Source organism: Sebastes fasciatus, chromosome 10, assembly GCF_043250625.1.
Source record: "Sebastes fasciatus isolate fSebFas1 chromosome 10, fSebFas1.pri, whole genome shotgun sequence".
Classification (NCBI taxonomy): Eukaryota; Metazoa; Chordata; class Actinopteri; order Perciformes; family Sebastidae; genus Sebastes; species Sebastes fasciatus.
The window spans coordinates 4719528-4744022 of NC_133804.1; the positions used below are offsets into that span (position 1 = coordinate 4719528).

The following is a 24495-nucleotide window of genomic DNA, read 5'->3' on the forward strand; positions in this document are numbered from 1 at the left end:
AGATATCTGGCGATCAATCCTTAAGATGTACAATAAATTTTTTCAATCTGCCACAGTGTGAATGGGCCTCCAGTGTAATACACACCACGATTTATGATAGTACTGAAAAGGTATGTGATTTAAATAGGCGCCCAGTTCTTAATTACAATAGCACTATGTCTTCTTCAGTTGCCGGTCAACACCTGCGCTAAAGCTCTTTCTCTCTTTCACACACACACGCAATATGAGCACGATGCAAAATATCATGCTTGGTCATATAACCACTGTACAGCTTCATCACTTCATTTGCAGTAAACCTGTAAAAACATCAGACTTTGATTTACACGATAGTGACTCAACAGATAATAGGATTTCAAGATCCCTGTTTCATGTAACCTGGTATTGCTGACAAGCACCACAGTTGTGGTTGAGGAAGAAATCATGTGATTTTACATGGTTTGTATTGACTTTAATGGACGTAATCCACTCTCTGACTCTGCCCTGGCATCGATTTTTACCACTTAAGTCATTAAGAATATTGCCCATCCCCTGTCCACTCAAAAATGTGTTTTGCTTATCGTTACTTCACTTGGATACTGGTACTGGTACAGTATTTGGTGAAGGCTAGTCTTCATATTCACAGCCAATTATATTACTTGTTAGAGGTTCAAGCCCCTAAGGGGCGCAAAACCCTTTTGTTTTTGTGCTGATTAGGATTCATTAAGAACACTTGGACTGGAGTAGCTGTGAATCGAACCGCCGACCTTCCGATTTGTGGACGACCCCCTCTACCTCTTAGCCACAGCTGCCCCAAATGTTACACTGACAACGTTACACTCACAGACTGTTTGTGATCCCTCTAATCAATATTTATGTATGACCCGCATCGGAACTGTGACATTATGTCCTTTTCTGGGGGTCAGAATGACGGGCAATTTCCTTGAATGGAAGATTAATGTGATCAAATGTACACGGGTCACCGATGGGGGACAGGGACGAAGTGGAAGATAACCTCTGGTCTCTGGGCTGCAGCACATACGCCATAGGCCTGTACTACAAAGCAGGATTTGGATACTCCTGCTTTATTTTGTGTTCTGTTTCCTCTGGTTTCTCAGCCTTCAGTCTGTCTTGACGGTGAAATTATGAAGCATTGTGTTTTCTAGACATTAGGACAGATGGATTACAAAAAAGAAGAAGAAGAAAGAAGAACCATCAACTTGTTTTGTGATACTGAATATTTATTGCTGTAAATGTAAAAGCTTGCAGCGGTTACAGTTGAAGCAGACTGGTCCGACTGCAGCTCTTCATGTTCTCTGTGAACTACTAGGCTTTCATAGCGCAAACGTAGGGCCTCCCCTTCATACAGTCCACATTGTTCCAGAGTCCCCAGTCTGAAAAACACAAAACGGGAAAGACGTGATTCAGTGTCAGTGAGGATTTTAGGTTAATGGTATTGAGGTGTGTGTGTAATTGTCATGTTTTCTTTACACAGTGTTAACTTGCTATGAATTATCTGTCTATGCTCACTGTTTTGTACTATAATACTGTGCGCTACTCTCATGCCGGGATCAGACTACACGATATCAGCCTGATTATAGCCCGACGCAGCTGTCGTAGGGGATCGGGAACGATAATTCGGTGTCGTGTGCGAAAATCGATCCTCTTATCTCGTGTAGTGTGTCATAGTACACGACAACCGACACCACGTCTGGGACGCCCCACGACACCCCAAGGAAAAGTCTAGCCTGTCCAAATTTTTCGTCTAGACAGGCCTAGTGTGACATCTCTGACGACGTGTTCCTTTGCATCGACCAATCAGGTGCTCTCTCCAGGTCACTTGGTAATAAACAAACATGGTGAAAAGGTGGAGGGATGCCGAGTTTGCTGCTGCTGTCAGGTGGGCCAACGAAACTGACGAAAAATTCCTTGAGTTGTGCCAACTGTACCCCTGCCTATTTGACGTTTCGTCGAGGGAGTACCATGACAGAGTCAAAAAAGACAAATGTTGGCGAGAAATGGCGGAAGCACTGACCGCCAGCATCACACACAACGCTTCTGTCGCCATGATTGACAGCTGCTTCAACCGCCTCCCAGATGATGTCTGAACTCGCGTATGATCATGGAATACGACGTGCTGTTATTGGTCGTGGTCATACGTGTAGTCTTGCCAGACACTCGACCAAGACACTGCAAGAGTTTATGGCGCTGTGATCATTAGATGTGACATGGTGACCATCGTCAAAGACAAAAATATCGTGTAGTCTGATCATGGCATTAGATGTGCTGCCTGATATGCCTCATCCTTCCTGTGAACCCGACCTCAGAAGTGGAGCACCAACTTGTTAATTTGTGGCAACAATGCGAGTGTTTATTTAATGTCTCATGACTTCATTCATTATTTTTCTTTTTTCTTCATGAATCTTCAGTACAAAGTAGTGCAAAAACTAACATAGCTAATTCTTCCTGCCCGTCGTCCGCCATGTTTGTTGATACTAAAAGCACGTTTGAGCGCAAGAGATTTTGGGAGATTTCTGTTTTTTTTAGTCGGGACTCTTGTTGTTCATGAATGGAGTCTGTTAGTGTGGGTCAAAATTACAATTCAAACATACGTCAAACTGCATTGAAGTCTATGGGATCTTCAGTTTTCGTTCCCCCAAAAGGGGGTGGCCTTGACTTTTTGCGAAGTACCCGTAGGTGCCGGTATGACATACAGGATAAACATTATGCAAAGCCCCCATTCAGTAAAATTCATTGACTGTGTAATTTGCTTTAAATGTTGCGCCTGTTCATCCTTCGTACTCATCTATTTTTTTGTGCTGCTTTAATTATCATCCTCATAAATCCATCATAAAAGTGTTCATCCTTTCTCATCTCGTCTGAGGTAGATAAGATAACATTAATTTCTATTAAATTATAACCTCTCCTCCTGAGCCTTTTTGTTTACTTACCCCAGTAGTTCATCTCAATGCAATGCTCCCTAGCCATAATGTCGGGCTGGCCCCAAGCCCAATGGGTCCAACCATCGGTGTTTCCACTTCCATCGGTCCAAGTATAATGGAGACGACGTTCCTTAAAAAAAAAAAAAAAAAGGATTACCTGAGGGTACTTTACTATCATTCATAAGGTCTGTGTTTTTCATCCAACCATCCAATTATCATCAGATTCACTTTATGAATTTGGTTTATGATAGCCCCAGTTTGTGCCTCTCATGTCTCTGCATTAGAGTTGGCTCCTGGACACAAAATTTTTAATTTTCAGTCCCTCCAGGATTTCGTAGGCATTTTTGGGGGATTGTTGCGGCCTAAAATGTCCGATTTTGCGGCTGCTTTTCTAAAGAACTGCAATGCATATTGCAATGTTTTTAGGTGTTTTTTTTTGCAATACAATTGCAGGAGCAAATGAAAATTTAAAAAAATACTTGTTATTTTTATATATATATCTATATATATATAAATATATATATATAGATATGTATATCTATATATATACATATAAAATCTCCCTCTCATCCTCGTGGGGTGGTATCTGTGTCTTCCTCAAGCTTGGGTCCTCTACCAGAGGCCTGGGAGTTTGAGGGTTCTGTGCAGTATCTTAGCTGTTCCTAGGTCTGCGCTCTTCTGGACTGAGGCTTCAGATGTTGTTCCTGGAATCTGCTGGAGCCACTCTCCCAGTTTGGGGGTCACAGCCCCGAGTGCTCCTACTACCACAGGAACCACGTCGGCTTTGACCTTCCACATTTCTTCCAGCTGTTCTTTCAACCCTTGATACCTCTCAACCTTTTCATGTTCCTTCTTCCTGATGTTGCTGTCGGCTGGTATCACCACATCTATCACCACTGCCCTCTTCTGCTGTTTGTCAACCACCACTATGTCCGGTTAGTTAGCCAGCAGCTGCTTGTTAGTCTTGAATCTGAAGACCCACAGGACCTTAGCCCTGTTAGCCCCAAGTCCCATTGGGATTTGGGTACTTCTAGTCCATACTGGGTACAGATGTTCCTGTACACTATCCCAGCCACTTGGTTGTGTCTCTCCATGTACGCTGATCCAGCTTGCATCTTACAGCCTGCTACTATGTGCTGGACAGTCTCAGGGGCATCTTTGCACAGCCTGCACCATGGGTCTGATCTACTATGGTAGATCTTGGCCTCTATGGCCCTTGTGCTGCCATGATTAGTGCTTCCGTGCTGTCTGTCAGTCCTGCGTTTTCCAGCCATTGGTAGGTCTTCTTGATATCAGACACTTCCTCTATCTGACGGTGGTACATGCCATGTAGGGGCTTGTCCTTCCATGTTGTTTTTTCTTCTCTTCCTCTTCACTGTCATCAGGTTTCTGCTGTCTGAGGTATTCACTTAGTAGCTCATCATTTGGGGCCATCTTCTCGACGTACTCCTGGATTTTCGATGTTTCATCTTGGACAGGGGCTCTGACGCTCGCTAGTCCTCGGCCTCCCTCTTTCCGCTTAGTGTATAGCCTTAGGTTGCTGGACTTGGGGTGAAAACCTCCATGCATGGTAAGGAGCTTTCTTGTCTTGATATGTGTGGCTTCTATCTCCTCCTTATATATATATATATATATATATATATATATATATATAATAATAATAATAATTCAAATTCCTGGAGGGACAGGTAAATACATTAAAGGCACAAACAGAACAGAAACATTCACTGCTTACCGGAGTCTTATGGAGTCCGATCCAGTAATGAGCTTTGTCTCTACTGGTCCTCCACATGATACATTCCACTTGACACAGCTCCACAATGTTGTGGATTGATACCAGATTGCCGCCGTACTTCCTACAGATGTTCTGTCATCAACAGAAATAAGGAGAATTAGATCTTCATTGACGAGTTGGGTGCATCCTCATTCCCTTATTTGATCTTTCCTCGCTCAACCCCGGAAATTGAATACACAGGAGCACCCCTCAAAGTGGAAATGAAATGTTCAACCAAGTTAAGCTGGTTTGCTAAATGGATTTCCACTCTACCGAACTATTATATAAAAAAAATGACAAATGTAAGCATTTAAAAGAAAAAAGGAGCTCAGTTTTATCTTTCGTGGCAAGAGCGCTGTCATGTTGCAGTACATGTTGCTGTCACATCATTAGAATGGTTGGCCCGGCTGAGTTACACAAATACAACGGTAGAGGCCGTGAAAGACGGAGACTGAGGAGACACAGGACAGAAGAAAACATAAAGGGGTGGGGGGCACTACTGTATTGCTCCTGGATGTAAAGATGAGTTTTACGATGTTAAAACCAAGGACAAAACTGTCCATGTCATAAACTGCCACTGAAACGAGAGATCAGTAAGTTACTGCAGCGCTGGCTAGTGGCACTGAAAGAGCCCTCCGACAGGCAGAGTCCTTCTGCAGCTGACTGTCTCTCCATCTCCCGTTCTCTCCCCTCTCTGATCATCTGTTTCTCATCCTCTGCTGTCTCATTCAGACTGTTCAGAGACAGGGTCGCTAAGAAAATAAACACCAAATGTTACATGTGCTCTCCCTCAACTAACAAACTAATTAACCAACCGAGTGGTGTGGACGAGGGAGGCCCAGCCGTCGCACCGTGGTGTCCGTGTGTCCATTGGCTTGGGAGTATTACAGAGTGAGTGAGTGAGTCAGTTATTTAGTTAGTTAAAGGAAAGCACAGGTAACATTAGGCTGATAATGTCTCTAGTATTTGCTTTGGAGATGAGTTTGACTTTGTGAAGTTAGTTTTGGTTTGCTAATGTTGAGCTGCTAGCTAGCTAGCCAGCGCTGCAGTAACTTACTGATCTCTGTTTCAGCTGCAGTTTATGAAATTTACTGTTTTGTCCTTGGTTTTAACATTGTAAATCTCATCTTTACATCAAGGAGCAATACAATAGTCCCCCCCCCCCTTTTGTTTTCTTCTGTCCTGTGTTTCCTCAGTCTCCGTCTTTCACGGTCTCTTCCATTGTATCTGTGTAACTCAGCCAAGCCACCAACCTCGTGACGTCACATGCTAAATGTGAGTACTGCAACATGGTGACGCTCTTGCCACGAAAGATGAAAACAACATGTTTCTTATAAAATAGTTCGGTAGAGTGGAAATCCATTTAGTAAACCAGCTTAACTTGGTTGAATGTTTCATTTCCACTTTAAAAAATGTTAAATGTCAAATGGAGAAAGGGAAGAAAAAGAAAAAGATTACTTCATAATTTAATGATTCATTACACATTTCAATTGAAGCTTTTGCATTGAAGCATTTACAAATGAGCTTTTCTGTAATTCCAAAAATAAATTTCACTTTTCATTTTCAAATTGCCAAAAATAATAAGAATTTATTTGCCATTTTCCTTTTTGGTAAAATGACATTCCTATCATCATCATTAAAGTAAGGTCACCTTTACTGTATGTAGTCTGATGTGTTTGTGTTTGTTTTGATCACCTCTGCATCCTGAAAGTTCGGATGCTTGTTATGGTAGAACGCCTTCAAACAGCGGTCACCCATCTGGAACCATCCTTTACCACGTATCTGGTTTCTACATGGTACGGAATGATATTTCTCCCGACACATTTGTTCAGGATTCCCTGTATCACAGAAAAAAAGAAGTGCTGTCAGTTGTGTGTTCCTGTTGTCTGTGTAGAACATTGTTTTGTGACCGTTTGGTTCTTACAGGCTGCAGAGTCCGAGATGAACATCAGCACCACCAGAAGAAGGATGGCAGTCACCACAACAGGACGCATGGCTCAGGGCTCACTGACTCTCACAGCACTCTGCAACTGGAATATCACCTGGTGACACAGGGGACCATACATAGGGGAGAGTGGGGTGATATGAGCCTGCAGTGAAGGTGAGCCACCCCTTGTTTCTGGGCAACCGTAGACAAAATTGGTCGAATGACCACACATTTTTGAAGAGTCATCCATTTTACTGACCCTCTGATGGAGAGAGGCCCATATGACAAGTGGTAAGTACATTTAGGTTCAAGAAGCATCTTTTTTTTCAAAGTGATATTTTTATGTTCAAGGACTCATGATTCTTGTGTTTCAACAATTACAAACAAGTTTGAAAAAAATATCACACGTTAGTGATTTAGGAAGTAACGATATGAGGCTATACCGTTAGCATGACGTTAGCTCTACACTGCTGGATGATACAAGTTTGTTAAAATGGCGGGGCTGGGGTAATTTGAGCCAAAAGGCCTGGGGTAAATTGACCCATTTATAATAATATATAATTAGATTATAGCTTCAACTTGTTATGTAAATATCAATGTAAACTGCAATGGTTCAATAAAGGATAAATAAAAATATGATCACATAGTTTAAGGACGTGATTGGTTCACATTTTATCACCATCTGTCATGGCACACTTCTGAAGGAACCTCTCTTGGAAGAGCCACTTTAGCCGTTTTAGACACGATGTGGGGGAGTTCTTTGACAACATCCAACTTCATCCGTCACCTCAAAACCCACAAAGAAAGGTAAGTGAATGTGTCCTTTTAGCTAAGTTATTGGCTGGTTAAATGTTAGCTAGAAAGCTAATGTTAAGTTTAAGCTACGTTAGACTTGGATTCAAATTTATTATGCATTTTATTGAGAAGACATATCGTTAACGTAAAAGACAATCGGGGGACTGATTCGGGGCCATATACCCAGTTAAACTATGGGCACATTAACGTTATGCTAGATTTATAATGGACTGGAGCTTATTATGCATATATGATTGAGGTTAGTAACAGATTAACGTTAGTAAATTAGCTAAACTGTGATGATACCCTAACTAAATTAACTCTGAGCCCGTTAGCTGACGTTATGTAAAGTAATCTATAGTTTTTGATATGGTAACCAGCCGTTAGGTAGATTAGCCACAGCAGGGCACCAGACAAATGGGATTACAGCCCAGGTGTTGATTTATATCACGGCAGAGATTGCTTCATTCATAATTACGATGCATTATTTTCCGATGATCATGTTCGTTGTTAAAAAATGTTCTAAAAGTTTCTGATAGCCGTGAATTGTATGCCTTTGTTGTTTTATAGCTAAGGGATAGTTTATAGCCTACCGATGAACAATTAATAATCAGAGGAGGTTTGTAAACTTTCCATTTGAATATGTGATATTCCCATAACATTTCCTATTTTTATTATTATTATAGTGTTATTATAATTATTATTATTATTTTTATTAAAGCAGCCTCCGGATCGAAATAAAAGGAAGAGAGAAGGAATAAAGAATACAGATTATGTTAACAATATTTATTTATCCATAACTCAATATTTTCAAGGGACACTTCGATTGCAACTTTTTTTTTTATTTGCCATGGTGACCATTTTAATTTGACTCACCATGAGCCCTGTAAAGTATGCCTATAATTATCTTTCATGACCACTGTCTTTTAACTGATTTTAAATGTGGAAACTGGGGTAGATCATCAGAATTTTGTATGACTTGACTTGTGACTTGCTTCACCTGAGCAGTGACTTGACTTGACTTGCTTGATTCTCGCCACAGTGACTTGGGACTTGCTTGAAATTTGAAGGTTAAGACTTGAGACTTGCTCATGACTTGCACGTGTGACTTACTCCCACCTCTGCTGGACAGGTTGCCAGACTATCGCAGGGCTAACACAGAGACTAGGGGTGGAACGGTTCACAAAATTCAGTTTGGTTCGTATCACGGTTTTGGGGTCACGGTTTTCGGTTCTATTCGGTACATTTATGCTACAGCAAGGAGGTCAATTTCTGATTTCAACATACTTTTCATTTATTTGGCAAAAATAAGTTAACAAATGTTTGCCTTAACAAAAGTATGGGTTACATTAAGAACATAAACACTTCTTCATTGACAAATCTTAATTAAAAGAATAGGTATTCTACAGTAATTAGTGCAAACAAAAACTGCAGCTTTAATATTTTCATATAAATATGATGTAATTATAAACTAAGGCCATACATTGAAGTATAAGCTCAACCAGAACTATGCTAAAAAACATAGCTTTGTATCTATGATCGAGTGTGGTCGTATATGCAGTGATAATCACTCTTATAGCATTAGATATAACTTTGACACAGTGTGAATCTGCAGTGGGAGGCTGTCTGAATGCTGTGGGGTAACTGTTATGTTCTGGGTAACAAAACGTGGACTCAAAATGCAGCACACAACGAGACGTCTTTAAAGGTAGAACAAAAGAATATTTATTTTAACAAAAAGGGTTCCAGGTTGATCCAGGAGCAGAGAGCAGGAGTGAGCAGGCAGGAAGGGAGCAGCCACAGCTGGCAGATGGACAGACCTGAGCACAGAGCAAAAAACGAGGTAAGTCCAAACAAATCCAAAACACGAGAGCAACAGCAAAACAAGAGCAAAAACACTAGGGAGCCTGATTAAGTTAACTACCACTGTGGGTGACGGAACGATCTGGCGATGAGTGGCAGGAAGACCGGGGTAGATATACTGCAGGTTTGATTGATGATTGATAGCAGCTGCTCCAGCCGAGCCCGCCCAGAGGAGGAGGAGGAGGAAGACCACACCTCCCGACACACTGACAAACTAGACAAACCAGGGGAAAACACACAAGAGACAAGAGGACAGGGAAACATAGGAAACAAAAGGAACTTCTAGACTAAAGGTCGTGAACATGACAGTAACAGACTCTTCGTCCAGTCTGCTTTTGTTTCGCTCCGCTAATTGACACATTCGGGTGATGCCGTCGTAAGTGTCCACACATAAACCCGACTTCACTTGAACAGTGCCGGCGTACAGTTTTCCTGAACCGAACGGTTCGAACCGTTCTACCACTAATAGAGACAGACAACCATTCACACTTACATTCACACCTACGGGCAATTTAGAGTCAACAATGAACCTAACCTGCATGTCTTTGGACTGTGGGAGGAAGCCTGAGAACCCGGAGAAAACCCACGCAAACACGGGGAGAACATGCAAACTCCACACTCAATAAAAGTTTTTAAATTTTTATTTTTGCATAATGATAAAATAGATTAAAAAAAAATAAAAAGTCATGGCTATTAGATATCTAATTGTGCATTAGTCTATGTGTATTTTATTGGACACAGCAGCCTTCTAGCATAATAAGCAGATATGTTTAACGAATAGGCAAATATATATCCAAAACCCTCTCTAAGACGTTTCATCCGCTAATTTGTCTATGGACCATCATTGCACGATCATTTACCAACTTACGAAATGAAGGTTTGACTATGGGAATGCTCTTCGCTCAAAGTCATTAAACAGTTAAAGTTGATTCAGAACACTGCTGCCCAATTGATGACTCAGACTAGATGGAGGGAACACACCTATTTTAAAGTCATTACATTAATTATCTGTCAGTTTTTCTATTGATTTTAAAATGATTTTACTTCCTTGTCTTACAGCAGCCTGTTTGTCTGACATGTTTTTAATGTCTGAACCAGGAAGTCCCATTAGGTCCTCTAGAATCTTTTAGTTGTTGAGTTTTTATGCCTGATAAGGATCTGAGAGCAGTTCAAAGTGTTGAGACCTTTAAACTGAAATCTAAAACCTCTAAAGAGCCGTTCTGTTCTCCTAAAACACACATAGTTAAAGAGAACTCACCTCAGGTGTGTCAGTGTTGTTGCACGTTGCTCGTCTGTCTGAATGTCAGTCTGATCGTTGTCAACTTTAAATATCCAGATCTGATGCCCTGAATATATTACATTACATTACATAAATAAATATGATAATCAAACACAGAACAGAGAGAGAAAAGTGAAGTGCCAAACACAAGGTAACATTGGGACACATGAGGCCTGCGGCCTGTACCACAAAGTAGGATTTGGGGTAACTTCAGGTTTGACCTTGGGTTTTCAGTCTTACGATGGTGGTTCACTTCTTACCAGGGTATATTACCATGGTAATTTATGCTGTTACAGTCATAGTTATGTTTTTTTATTTAATTTTTTAACTTGCTCCAAAGTCTCATTCACACCGTCAGAGTCGGGTACACAGCTATGAAGTATAATCTGTTCATTTATTCTGTTCTGTAAATTATATACTGTATATATAGCACTGCCACATCTAGATGAATATATCTGACTTTTGAGTAGTTCGATGAATTTATAAGTCTGTTAATGTTCGCATTCACACATCGGCAATTTTTTTCTTTTGCCAGCTGTCCTTCCTGCATTTGACAACTGTGTTGCTTTTAGTCTGGATTATGTAACTTCTTTGTATTTGTCTAACATTATAGTTTTCTTTTCCTTTGTAAAATGTGCTGCTCTGCTGAACATGACTTGTTCATGTTTGTGATCGGTCATATGCTGTAAACACCACTCCTTTCATGTGAACACGCCCATGGCCAGACTGAAAAACCCTGGGTTGATTTAACGAGTTGATAACCACCAGGGGTCTGGCAATCGGACCGAAAGCCCATTAGTCCGATAGCCTGTTATTCCGAATACAAACACCCATTGTTCCGAAGTTCCGTTGTTTCAAAAATACATATTCTCCCTGCACCGCCGTCTTAATGCATGTGTAACAGATAGAAGAAGTGACCGTAAATAATATTTGTAATTTTTATTTCTTATGGTATGTGTTCTATTGCAATATGTATTAATTTCACCAAAATCCCTCACTTGTAGTGTTGTTCCTAAGTTTATCCTTGGTATTGGGAGTACTGTTTTAGTTTGTGCTACAGCGCCCTCTAGTGGTTGTTAGCAGACGTACTGCGTCTCGTCAGTCTGCACTGAATCTGACAGCGAGAGGTATGTATCTAAAGTGGCGCGATGTAAAGTGTGAATTCTAATGTTTTAATGTTGATTTAATTGCACAGAGCAGTTTATTCTTTCTTAGTATCATTAGGACAGACGAACTGGGTAATTTTCTGTCGTGCATTTTACCTGTAAAGTGAGTTTTGAGAGGCTAAGCTAACTAGCTAAACATGTGTGTGTGTTGGTGTCGCCGTTTTATCTTCCCGTGGGATACACATTTAAGCTTGTCCTTTTCTCATGTTAGAGGTGTTTCTATGAGGATAAAAAACATATGACAGCATTTTGCTCTCTCTGGGCTCAAAACAGGTATGTGTGTATGTGTTGTACTCCCATTACCGTGTTCAGTAAATATAGGATTCATTTAAAGTTTATTGTGTGAGGTGATTGTGGTACAGTGTAATTTTCATGACAGCCATGGAGTCTGTAAAATCTTTTTTTCATTGAATATGTATTTTGTTTTGTGTGTGTGTCATTTAGTGACAAACACACATTCATATGATTTATTTCACATGTCATGGCGATGTAGGCTAAGCCTAAAGCCAATTGTTATTAATAATATAATTGAATGTCATGTAATTGGAGACACAAAGTAATGACACACTCATTTATATTTGATTGTGTCTTGTTTGATTTACATGTTTTGAGTTATTTGCAAGTTTATAATGAGTCTGCACTGAACCTGACTGCGAGAGGTGTGTTTCTATGAGGATAAAAACCATATGACAGCATTTTGCTCTCTCTGGGCTCAAAACAGGAATAAACCTGAGTTCAACAAGACATGCCAGTGTCCAGCGTCTGATGTGCACCAGAACACAAAGCAGTGTGGTCGGGACCTGCAGACCGTTCCGGCTACACATGGGTTTACCGGGACTCAAGCCCCCGTGCCTGTCGATGTGAAATAACCCACTAGGCTCTGGGAGAAAAAGTTACGGCATCGCGGAAGGTCTCATTTTTTAGGTTACTGTTCACACATTGGTAATACAAAATATTTGATCGACATTTAGATGGAAACCTGCTGGCTTATGTCAAGTCACAATGTCTGAAATTGTCTGGACTGTCATGGGCAGTGGATGTCAGTTTGACATTACATGGACTGCTGTGCTGAAACTGGGAGTGTGGCACTAACAGTTTCACATTATTGGCAGTAGGGCAGTAAAACACACAGTCACACCCTCCATATAAAACACAGCAGCACTTTGATCCCCACGACTTATTAGAATAGTTTGGTGATCTTTCTGTTTTCTTTATGTTCTTCAGGTATCCTCCCTACCCTTAAGTGCTTTCACAGCAAACAGAAGAGATTTGCATTTTGAACTTGTTTTTGTCTTCAGCAGCTCTGAATCACTATTAGAAGACAAAGTGAATAATAATGACCGTTCAACAGTTTGAAACAGTAACACAACTCCTTGTCCTCTCCTTGCAGGTGGCTGGAGGGTGGAGTCAGCTTGTCGGCTCACCTGGACGGACTCCCTGATCTTTGTCTTTCTCATCACCTTTTTGGTTTTTAGTTTAATTTCTTTAGTAGTTGATTAAAACAAACCTACAGCTCGTGTGATCACCAAATTCAGTCCAAACTTGAGCCGGGTTGTGATTGAGAGAAAGTGATATATTTTAAATTGAATTCCAAAAACGATACCTGAATTGGATCAGAATTAACTAGTCCAGAGTGCAAATCATTTTTATTTTAGGTGCCATTCACTTATATTGAAGCCCAAATTCAATGACGGACAAATTCAACCATGCGTTTTCTGTTTGGTTACATCATTTTTCTTTTGTGTTTATTTTACGATAATGGACTTTTATATAGCGCTTTTGTTGTCTTCCGACCACTTAATAATGCTTTACACTATATGTCAGCATTCACCCATTCATACACACATTCATACACTGATGGCAGAAGCTGCCATGCAAGGTGCCAAACTGCCCATCACACCGATGGCACAGCCTTCGGGAGCAATTTGGGGACCAAGGACACTTCGACATGTGGACTGGAGGAGCTGGGAATTGAAACACAAACCTTCCGATTGGTGGACGACCCACTCTACCTCTGAACCACAGCCACCCCGAACTTTACGCTGCCAACGTTACTCTCACAGAATGTTTGCAGTTTGCAATTGCTCTAATCAACATTTATTTATGACCCGAATAAGAACATTATTTCCTTATTATTATTGTTCCGACAGCCCAGCAGTCCGAAAAATGCACCATTGGATCAAAAGCCCATTAGTCCAACAGGCCGTTATTCCGAATACAATCACCCATTGTTCAGAAGTGCCATTGTTCAAACCATACACACTCTCCCTGCACCGCCGTCTTAATGCATGAGCTTAATAAAATAAAATTCACAGGGAGAAGTGTTAGTGGGCTATTTTACATCGACGGGCACGGGGGCGTGAGCCTCGGTAAGCCCATGCATTAAGACGGCGGTGCAGAGAGAGTGTGTATTTTTTAAACAATGGGACTTCGGAACAATGGGTGACAGTAGACTTGTCCATGTTTGTGATCGGTCATACGTGGTAAACACCACTCCTTTCATGCGAACACCCTCATAGCCAGATTGATAAACACTGGGTTGATTTACCGAGTTGATAACCACCAGTAGACTGGCCATTGGACCGAAAGCCCAGTAGTCCAACAGCCTGTTATTCCGAATACAAACACCCATTGTACCGAAGTCCCGTTGTGCCAAAAATACACACTCTCCCTGCACCGCCGTCTTAATGCATGTGTATACCGGGGCTCAAGCTCCCGTGCCCGTCGATGTAAAATAGCCCCCTAGGCTCTAGGGGGAAAAGTCGAAATAAAATTTGGCGGCGGTAATTTTTACTCCCTCACAACATGCCATCAGCTGTATATCTGACTGAGATCTGTCTGTCTTAATGACTGACTGCCTGACTGATGTGAAGAGATCCAAGGGAAGGGCTTTCAAAAAGTCCGTAGCCAGAGGACCTAAAGTAATATTAAGGATGTTATATTATTGAGTAATATTGAGTATAGCCCTCACTAATACCACTGCTGCATGGAACGCTACATGATGCCAACCAAGAAAGTTTGTTAGATTAAATATCAGACCCAAGGTCCAACAGTAGTTGCACCAGGAAGGTCCGATGACATCATTCTGCATAATAAGTAGCAATGTGCTTCTGTTTGGAAGCGGACTCCATTTCTAACTGAACGTTAGTTATCGTTGATCACTGTAAACCCTAGAGTGGAGCTGAAGAGGCACTTGCAAGTGCACATGACATCACATCCGTTGGATTATCCCGGAAAAAAACGTCTTGTATTTTTCACATTAGAAGCAGTTTACAGGCTGATAGAGGAAACCCAGAAGGTCGCGGAAGGTCTAATTTTTTAGGTTACAACTGTTCACACATTGGTAACAAGGCAAAAGTGAGCATGGCTCACATAACCCCACTCACTGCTTGACCCCTACTAAAGTAGGACCAAAGGTTTTTCCCTTTTTGGAACTAATGGCACTAGTTTATTGAGCACAATCTAGCTTGTTATTATCAAAAATGTTGGGCATCCTGGACCTCTAACCCCCAAAAGGCACAACTAGACCACACTGTTAACCATCATACCACATTTGAAGTTCCTAAGTTAAATAGTTTACGAGTTGTACTCCGGAAACGAAATTGAAGTCGACATTTTTTTTTTTTGGCCAACATTTCAACATTTTTGGGCACCCTGGACTTCTAACCCCCAAAAGGCACAACTAAACCATATTGTCAACCATCATACCAAATTTGAAGTACCTAAGTAAATAGTTTACAAGTTCTGCTCCGGAAACTAGGACGGACGGACGGAAGGACGGACACGTGGAGCGCTATATACCCCCGACTACGTTAGATGGAAACCTGGCTTATATCAAGTCAGAATGTCTGTAACTTTGTTTAGTTGTTATCACTCCTAAATAGAAACAGGGCTACTGTATACATCCAACACATTCTCACGGCAGTTTGTGAAATAGTCACGAAATGTAATCTATTTGAATTGTGTACATTGATACAAATTTCCCTTCCCTCAGTACAACTTTCAACAACGTTTTTTGTACGTTTTCCTACGAATGTCCAGCAACATGAAACACGTGTCAATTTCCGCTCCAGCCTTAAAAAAATAAATAAATAAATAGGTTTAGGAATAGATCGACTTGCTTAGGCTTAGGCAACAAACTAGTTAGGCTTAAGAAAATTGTGGTATGAAAGTTACGTGACAAATAAATCATCTTTGACTTGTCGTTTCACAAGGGACACAAACACCGTTCTCCTGGACAAAAGTCCTTTTTTTTTACCCACCCATCCATCCTGACCGCCTCCGCCTCCTTACACGGCTCTTTATACTTCCCGGTTCACAATTATGTGGATTACACAGGAATTGATTTTGTGCTGACCATCAGAAAAAGAAATGTGAAATTTGTGTCGATGTACACGAATCAATACATTAAATTTCGTGACTATTTCCCGAACTGCTGTGTGCAACTGGACTGATACATCACACAATCTCATTACAAACTATATCCTCTGTATATTTTTCATTAATACTCCTGCTTTATTTTGTCCTGGTTCATCAGTGTGTTTTGTTACCTCTGGTTTCTCAGCCTTCAGTCTGTCTTGACGGCGAAATTATGAAGCATTGTGTTTTCTATTGACGTCATGACATTAGGACAGATGGATAAGGGAGAAAAAAAAGAAAGAAGAACCATCAACTTGTTTTGTGATGCTGAATATTTATTGCTGTAAATGTAAAAGCTTGCAGCGGTTACAGTTGAAGCACTGGTCCAACTACAGCTCTTCATGTTCTCTGTGAACTACTAGGCTTTCATAGAGCACACGTAGGGCCTCCCCTTTCTACAGTCCTCATTGTTCCAGAGTCCCCAGCCTGGAAAACACAAAACAGGAAAGACGTGATTCAGTGTCAGTGAGGATTTTAGGTTAATGGTAATGAGGTGTGTGTATGTAATTGTCAAGTTAAGTGAACTGCAGTCAGCATCCTGTTGATCGCACTCCGTAGGCGCAAGCGATCATCCAGGCATCGGTCAAAACAGTGACGTACAATTACAATCAAATATCACCGTTACTATCTGTACCGTCCAATCTCCATAATACTATCCAGCTGGCCATTTGCAAATTACTTCATCAGCTAACAGTACGAAGCAGAACCGTCTTGAGTCCTTCACATCAAATTAAGTCTACAGGATGTTATAGGCAACCGACAAAATCTGGGAAGGTCTCCGTTTTTAAGTTACATTACAATCTGTTCACACAATGGCAATACAAAGCGATTAATACATGTAAATTGTTACATCTAGTACCTTTACATGTTGCACCTGTTCATCCTTCGTACTCATCTATTTTTTTTTGCAGCTTTAATAATCATCCTCATAAATCCATCATACAAGTGTTCATCCTGTCTCATCTCGTCTGAAGTAAAAAAGTTTACATTAATTTCTATTAAATGATAACCTCTCCTCCTGAGCCTTTTTGTTGACTTACCCCAGTAGTTCATCTCAATGCAGTCCTCCCAAAACCTTAAGTCGGGCTGGCCCCAAGCCCAATGGGTCCAACCATCGGTGTTTCCACTTCCATCGGTCCAGGTAAAATGGTAAGGATTCCACTGAAAAAAACAAACCAAAGTATTACCTGAGGGTACTTTACTATCATTCATAAGGTGTGTGTTTTTCATCCGACCATCCAATTATCATCAGATTCACTCAGTCATCTGGTTTATGATAGCCCCAGTTTGTGCCTCTCATGTCTTTGCATTGGAGTTGGCTCCTGGACACTAAATCTTTGAAACCTTATGAAAAACACAGTAGCCTATAACCATATTTTCCAACACTTAAATTACCCAGTCCCTCCAGGATTTCGTAGGCATTTTTGGGGGATAGTTGCGGCCTAAAAGGCCTGATTTTGTGGCAGCTTTACTAAAAAACTGCAATGCATATTGCAATGTTGCAGGAGCAAGTGAAAATTGAAAAAAATAGTTGTGATATATATATATAATTCATTCAAAATCAAAGGCAACTTTTTTCCAGTCAGAATAAAACCACATTGTTTTAAATGTTCAAAGTAACCTTACCAAAAGTCTCAGCATTACACAAATTTGAACAAAATATGCTTTATTTGTAAATGAAGAAGTGCACCTGGGGATATTCTACAAAGCTCACAGTCAAAACAGCATACAATATTAAATTGCACAGAACATTCATATTTGTCAATAACAATTACAAACCTAAAACATTGAGCCTGTTCAATAGCTTACATGTACCTCATAGTGGAGATGCACCGATTGCAATTTTCTTGTCTGATTCTGTCTAACAACTATAACCAACAGCAAGGCTCCGCAATAACTCTTCACACCACCGCCCAGGCACTGTCCTTAAAAATAATTTCAACCATCCCAAAGTCAGTGTAAACCGTCAGAAATTCAAAATGTTATCCTTTTACTTTGTTATTGTGATCTACAGTATCTTCCTTTAAATCTCCTTTTAAGACTCACTTTTTTATTATGGCCTTTTCTTAACTGATGGTGCATTTTTGTAAGTATATAGAGTTTATTTTGTATTTATACGATACATCTCCTTCGAACAACTGATTTATTAAAGTTTCTCGAAAGAAACTACATTTTACGAGATTACAATTGAATGCATTATGATAGTGTTATAATTTACCTTTGACCAATGCTCACAGAAACCTAATTTTCACCGAGCAGAGCTTGAACACACCATAATGTAACTGAATGGAACCACCGTTAACACAGCTGTGTAGCGCCGTCCTTTCGGTAGACGAGCCGGTCACTGTGAATACTCTGAGTAGCATGCATGGGAATGAATTACAATAAGTGTGTGATTAAGTTAGTTGTTCCAAATGTTTTAAGGTTGTTCTTTCTCGCTTATATTGCAAGCTTTATGTCATTTTCACACACGCTGAAGAACTTCCACACCGACAACATGTTGTGTATGTTGCTGTAACGTTACTGTCTGTGCCGCTGTGTGCCGGCGTTAATTATCTTGAGGCAGCAGCACACGTGTGTAAATGTGACACTGACACTCTGTTTGGCCACTGCCCTGCACCTTTAGGAGACTATTGGCAGAGTCCATTGAGTCCAATGGGAGAAGTGAATGTGATGACAGATTATGACTGATCTTCACAACCAGAAAGAAAGAAAGAAGTAATTTAATGTTAGTTGGCGCAGGGGACTGCTTTGATCCGTCAAATTTGCGTAAAAGTTGCATTGATTGGACAAAATTGCAAGGTCACACAAAAATCGCGAGGATTGGTTGAATTTGCGAGAATTGTTGCGATCGCAACATCGCAAATTCCTGGAGGGACTGGTAAATACATTAAAGGCACAAACTGAACAGAAACATTCACCACTTACTCTATTAGTCTTATGGAGTCTGATCCAGTAATGAGCTTTGTCTCTACTGGTCCTCCACATGATACATTCCACTTGACACAGCTCCACAATGTTGTGGATTGATACCAGATTGGCACCGTACCTCCTACAGGTGTTCTGTCATCAACAGAAATAAGGAGAATTAGATCTTCATTGACGAGTTGGGTGCATCCTAATTAACTTATTTGATCTTTCCTCGCTCAACCCGGAAATTGAATACACAGGAGCACCCTTAAAGCGGAAATGAAATGTTCAACCAAGTTAAGCTGGTTTACAAAATGGATTTCAACTCTACTGAACTATTATATAACAAACATGACAAACATGACAAACATGACGGTTGGCCCGGCTGAGTTACACAAATACAACGGTAGAGACCGTGAAAGACAGGGACTGAGGAGACACAGGACAGAAGTGTTAAATGTTAAATGTTAAATGGAGAAAGGGAGGAAAAAGAAAAAGATTACTTCATAACTTAATGATTCATTAAACATTTCAATTGAAGCTTTTTGCATTTACAAATGAGCTTTTCTGTTATTCCAAAAATGTATTTCACTTTTCATTTTCAAATTGCCAAAATAATAAGAATTTATTTCCCATTTTCCTTTTTGGTAAAATTACCTTCCATAGCTGGAATCTATCAGAATATATATTTCAGATTGTACTTGAGAGCAAAGGATGTTTTATTTCACTAAAAACAATTTTCATTAAATCATTAAAGTAAGGTCACCTTTACTGTATGTAGTCTGATGTGTTTGTGTTTGTTTTGATCACCTCTGCATCCTGAAAGTTCAATTGCTTGTTATGGTAGAACGCCTTCAAACAGCGGTTGCCCATCTGGAACCAGCCTCTACCGCATATCTGGTTTCTACATGGTACGGACCGATATTTGTGCCTACACATTCCTTCAGGAGTCCCTGTATCACAGAAAAAAAGAAGTGCTGTCAGTTGTGTGTTCCTGTTGTCTGTGTAGAACATTATTTTGTGACCGTTTGGTTCTTACAGGCTGCAGAGTCCAACATGAACATCAGTACCACCAGAAGGATGGCAGTTACCACAACAGGACACAGGCCGCATGGCTCAGGGCTCACTGACTCTCACAGCACTCTGCAACTGGAATATCACCTGGTGACACAGGGGACCATACATAGGGGAGAGTGGGGTGATTTGAGCCTGCGGGGAAGGTGAGCCACCCCTTGTTTCTGGGCAACTGTAGACAAAATTGGTCGTGTGACCACGCATTTTTGAAGAGTCATCCATTTTACTGACCCTCTGATGGAGAGAGGCCCATATGACATTAGTTGTTAAGTGCTGATTGTTTTTAGTTTTTATGCCTGATAAGGATCTGAGAGCAGCTCAACGTGTTGAGACCTTTAAACTGAAATTTAAAACCTCTAAAGAGCCGTTCTGTTCTCCTAAAACACACAGAGTTATTTCACATCGACAGGCACGGGGGCTTGAGCCCCGGTAAGCCCATGCATTAAGACGGCGGTGCAGGGAGAGTATGTATTTTTGAAACAACGGAACTTCGGAACAATGGGTGTTTGTATTCGGAATAACAGGCTATCGGACTACTGGGCTTTCGGTCCGATTGCCAGATCGGTGGTTATCAACTCGTTAAATGAACCCAGGGTTTTCAGTCTGGCCATGGGCGTGTTCACATGAAAGGAGTGGTGTTTACAGCATATGACCGATCACAAACATGAACAAGTCTACTGTCAGCAGAGCAGCACATTTTACAAAGGAAGAGAAAACTATAATATTAGACAAATACAAAGAAGTTACATAATATAGACTAAAAGCAACACAGTTGTCAAATGCAGGAAGGACAGCTGGCAAAAGAAAAAAATTTGCCGATGTGTGAATGCGTACATTAAGAGGCTTATACATTTAACGAACTACTCAGAATAGAATTAGGGATATCTTGAATTAGATTTTTGACTAGGTAAAATGACATTGCAGATATCTCTAGTGAATATCCAGTTTAACTATTAAATGTTAAAATGGCTTGCCATAGTGATCCTCTCCTTCGTCTCAGCTTTGCAGTTTAGTTTTCCAAGGGGCATTTGTTTAGGACTCAAAACTCAAGGTGTAGGACTTACATGATACTCATTAAAAAAGTCATGTATGGCAAGATGGCCGCAATAGCTTGAGCGTCTGCAGCAGGTCTCAGTCCTCCTTAATTTGGGTCTATTATAACTGCTTTCACCGTCTGATCTACATCTATTTCAAATTATTATAGTCTGTTTTTTCTTCTGCTGCTTGGTCTTTTCTGCCGAGTATCTTAACGTGTAGAAAAAACTCAGATCACAGAAAAAGCTCCTTGCTATGGATCAGGCCGAGGTCTCCCTACAAACAATTTGGGACGCCATTCAAGGGATCAAAGTTGAAATGATGGCTCATTTTGACTCTAAAATTGAGACCATTCAAACCGGTCCTACTATCATTCAAGGATCTTTATCCTCATTGGGTGAGCAAGTCTCAGAGCTGGAACACAGGGTGAGTTCTAATGAAGACAACATTGATGACCTGACAAAACGTGTGAAAACGCTCAAAAATGAAAATGCCTACCTGAAGGATAAAGTTGATGACGCTGAGAACAGAAGTCGGTCATCCAACCTACGTTTTATTAATGTCCCTGAAAAAAGTGAAGGAAGAGACACAGTCGTCTTCTTGAACTAGCTGATCCCACTACTTCTTGGCAAGGAGAACTTTCCCACTGGGCCGGTCATTGAAAGGGCTCACCGCTCTCCAGCATTCAGCTCCAGCACTAGATCTGCTCCTAGACCCATCCTGGTCAAGTTCTTACATTTCCAGGACAAAGTGAGGATTTTACGTCTGGCCAGAGAGAGAAAGGAGCTCACCTATATGGGTGCTCGAGTCCATATTTATCCCGACTTCAGTGCTGCTTTGATCAATAAACGCCGGCAGTTTGATGCTGTCAAAAAGAAACCGTGCCGCTGATATCAAATACTCTCTGCCATATCCTTGCACACTGAGAGTGATGGTGGAGGGAAAGCCAAAACTGTTCCGCTGTCCCGAGGAAGCTGGGACTTTTTTCCGAGATCTCTCCTCTTCCCCATGAAAGTACTGTGAGTAGATCATCCTGACAGTTGACAACCTCCTCATTTAGTTTGCCTGACTGATGTTAAGTTCTTTTCTCCTGGATCACGTCACGTGACTGGAACATTGACTTTATTATCTCAGCAACTTCAGCTTACTTCCTTTGTTCTGTCATTTGCAAACAATAACTTTACTTGCAAACTTTATTTTGGCGAGTCTACTACGTGATAACGCCATGGGGCGTGAGTCAATGTTTGCCGTAAACTGTGACGCCAGTGGCGTCAGTTCCAGTAGACTGTCGTAATGACGCAATGTCGCAAACTAACCACTGTTGTAAACCATGGAATATTGAACGTTTGTTAACTTCTGCCTTTGATGAAATTAAATGGCCCTCTTTCTTTTGTTACTTACACTTTTTTTTCTCTCATTGTGAACATCTGAGGCCATGTATATTTTTATTTTCATATGAATATAATCCTCATGTTTGTTTTTTTTGTTTGAATAATATAGGCCTATTTATTTATTTTATTTTGACTTGGATTAAGCAGGGCCCTCCTTTTGTGCACATATGTATATATAGCAGTCTGAGCCTGTGGCTATTTGCTCTATTTTAGTTTACTTGCCACTCATTTCCTTTTATGTTTTTCATTTGTGTCTGTGTGTGTGTGTGTGTGTGTGTGTGTGTGTGTGTGTGTGTGTTTGTCTGTCTGTGTCTGTCTGTCATGCTTGCTGCTCCACCTCACCCCCATCACCTTCTCTCTCCCAACTCAGTTTTCTGACCTGTTGTTTTTATTTTTTCTATATTTACAATTGAATCAGTTAAAGGTTTAAAGGTTATTCATCTTAATATTAGGAGCCTTGTTTCAAAAATCAATCTCCTCAGAGCCTGGGTTGCTCTTTACAACCCTGATATTATTACTATTTCTGAAACATGGTTACACAGTAAAATCACTGATAATGAAATTCAAATTGACAACTTTGTTCTTTATAGAGCTGATAGGGCCTCTCGAGGAGGTGGAGTGGCCACATATGTGGCTGTAAATCTTGTCTCTGAGTGTGTTATTCCTAACGTAGAGCCAGTTAATTTTGAATGTCTTTTTATCAACATTATTCTTCATGATAACAAACATTTAACTTTTGTTAACATTTATAGGCCTCCCTCTGCTCCGACTGACTCTACTAAGTGTATTTTGTCAACAATTAATTCTCTTGAGAGGCATAATGAAATGATTATCTTGGGTGACTTCAATAGTAACTGGCTTGATCGTTCCTCCTCTAATGATAGAAATTTATTTGGTAGTTTAAACCTTACTCAGTTAATTAACGAACCTACTAGAGTGGATTATCGGTTTTCATCTTTGTTGGATTGGATACTTGTCACTAATCCTGAAAGGATAATTAAATCTGGTGTTATGTCAGATTGTTTAAGTGATCACTCTGTTATATTTTGTGTCTGGAAAATTCAAATTCCTAGTTCTCCTCCTAAATATATTAGACTGAGACAATGCAAAAATATTAATGTAGATTGTTTTGTTCAAGACCTAATTTCTATTAACTGGGATAGATTTCAGTTAATACCTTTTGTTGAAGACTCATGGAACTTCTTTTATTCTGAAGTTACTAACGTAATTAATAAACATGCTCCCATGAAAACAATTAGAGTCAAAGGTAGACACTTACCCTGGATCAGCTCACATCTTATCAGCCTTTTCAAGCAAAGGGATAAAGCCTGGGCCAAATATCGCTCTTCTAAAGATTCTGCTGATTGGGAAACCTACAGATACTTGAGGAATTTATATAAGACCAAAACAAGGAATGCAAAATTCAACTACTATAAAGATAGCTTTTCTCCGGATTTCCATAACCCTAGACAGTTTTGGAATCAATTGAATCGTATTCTCAATAAAACCAACAAAAGCTCCTTAAACCAGATACAAATTAATCATGAAATTATTTCTGATCCTTTACTTATTTCCCGTGCTTTTAATCAGCATTTCTCTTCTATCTGTGTTTCCCAACACACTAACTCCTATGGTACAGCTGGTTCCTCAAACTCTATTACTTACTCTGGTTCATTTTCCTTTAGAAAAATCTTGTCAGTTGATGTTTTTTTATGCTATATGTGAGTTAAAAGAAAGCAGTAGTGCTGGTCCAGATGGTTTGGAAGCCAAATTTGTTAAACTTGCTGCTCATGTATTAATGTATCCCCTTGCAGATTTATTTAACTTGTCTCTGTCTACTTGTTCAATTCCCCCTATATGGAAATGTGCCAGAGTGACCCCTCTTTTCAAAGGTGGAGATCCATCTGACATGAATAATTATCGACCAATTTCTATTATTTGTAC

The 24495-nt window shown here is 40.4% G+C and overlaps 2 protein-coding genes across 2 annotated transcripts; both read right to left on the bottom strand.

The window, feature by feature from the left end:
* Positions 1 to 1209: 1209 nt before the first annotated feature.
* On the bottom strand, positions 1210 to 10596 carry LOC141774793 (C-type isolectin Sp-CL4-like). The gene is made up of 6 exons (XM_074647615.1): positions 10536 to 10596; positions 6617 to 6734; positions 6388 to 6530; positions 4654 to 4785; positions 2928 to 3048; positions 1210 to 1370 (listed from the first exon to the last, which is right to left on the bottom strand). Exons 2-6 carry the CDS (start codon positions 6684 to 6686, stop codon positions 1303 to 1305), a joined length of 534 nt encoding a protein of 177 aa, XP_074503716.1. The 5' UTR covers positions 6687 to 6734; positions 10536 to 10596; the 3' UTR covers positions 1210 to 1302.
* Positions 10597 to 16371: 5775 nt separating this feature from the next.
* LOC141774794 (galactose-specific lectin nattectin-like) lies at positions 16372 to 20460 on the bottom strand. Its single transcript, XM_074647616.1, has 5 exons — positions 20091 to 20460; positions 19862 to 20004; positions 19070 to 19204; positions 17182 to 17302; positions 16372 to 16567 (listed from the first exon to the last, which is right to left on the bottom strand). The coding sequence occupies exons 1-5, from the start codon at positions 20113 to 20115 to the stop codon at positions 16500 to 16502; spliced, it is 492 nt and encodes a 163-aa protein (XP_074503717.1). The 5' UTR covers positions 20116 to 20460; the 3' UTR covers positions 16372 to 16499.
* Positions 20461 to 24495: the final 4035 nt, after the last annotated feature.

What these genes read in the sequence shown, in the direction of transcription:
- LOC141774793 (XM_074647615.1), bottom strand. Translation starts at nt 6,686, where the DNA reads ATGCGTCCTGTTGTGGTGACTGCCATCCTTCTTCTGGTGGTGCTGATG. An exon ending in TCGGACTCCATAAGACTCCG is followed by an intron (nt 3,049 to 4,653) that starts GTAAGCAGTGAA and finishes TTTTTTTTTAAG; the next exon opens with GAACGTCGTCTCCATTATAC. An exon ending in CATTGAGATGAACTACTGGG is followed by an intron (nt 1,371 to 2,927) that starts GTAAGTAAACAA and finishes TGTGTTTTTCAG; the next exon opens with ACTGGGGACTCTGGAACAAT.
- LOC141774794 (XM_074647616.1), bottom strand. Translation starts at nt 20,115, where the DNA reads ATGTTCATGTTGGACTCTGCAGCCT. An exon ending in GACTCCATAAGACTAATAGA is followed by an intron (nt 17,303 to 19,069) that starts GTAAGTGGTGAA and finishes TGTTTTTTTCAG; the next exon opens with TGGAATCCTTACCATTTTAC. An exon ending in CATTGAGATGAACTACTGGG is followed by an intron (nt 16,568 to 17,181) that starts GTAAGTCAACAA and finishes TGTGTTTTCCAG; the next exon opens with GCTGGGGACTCTGGAACAAT.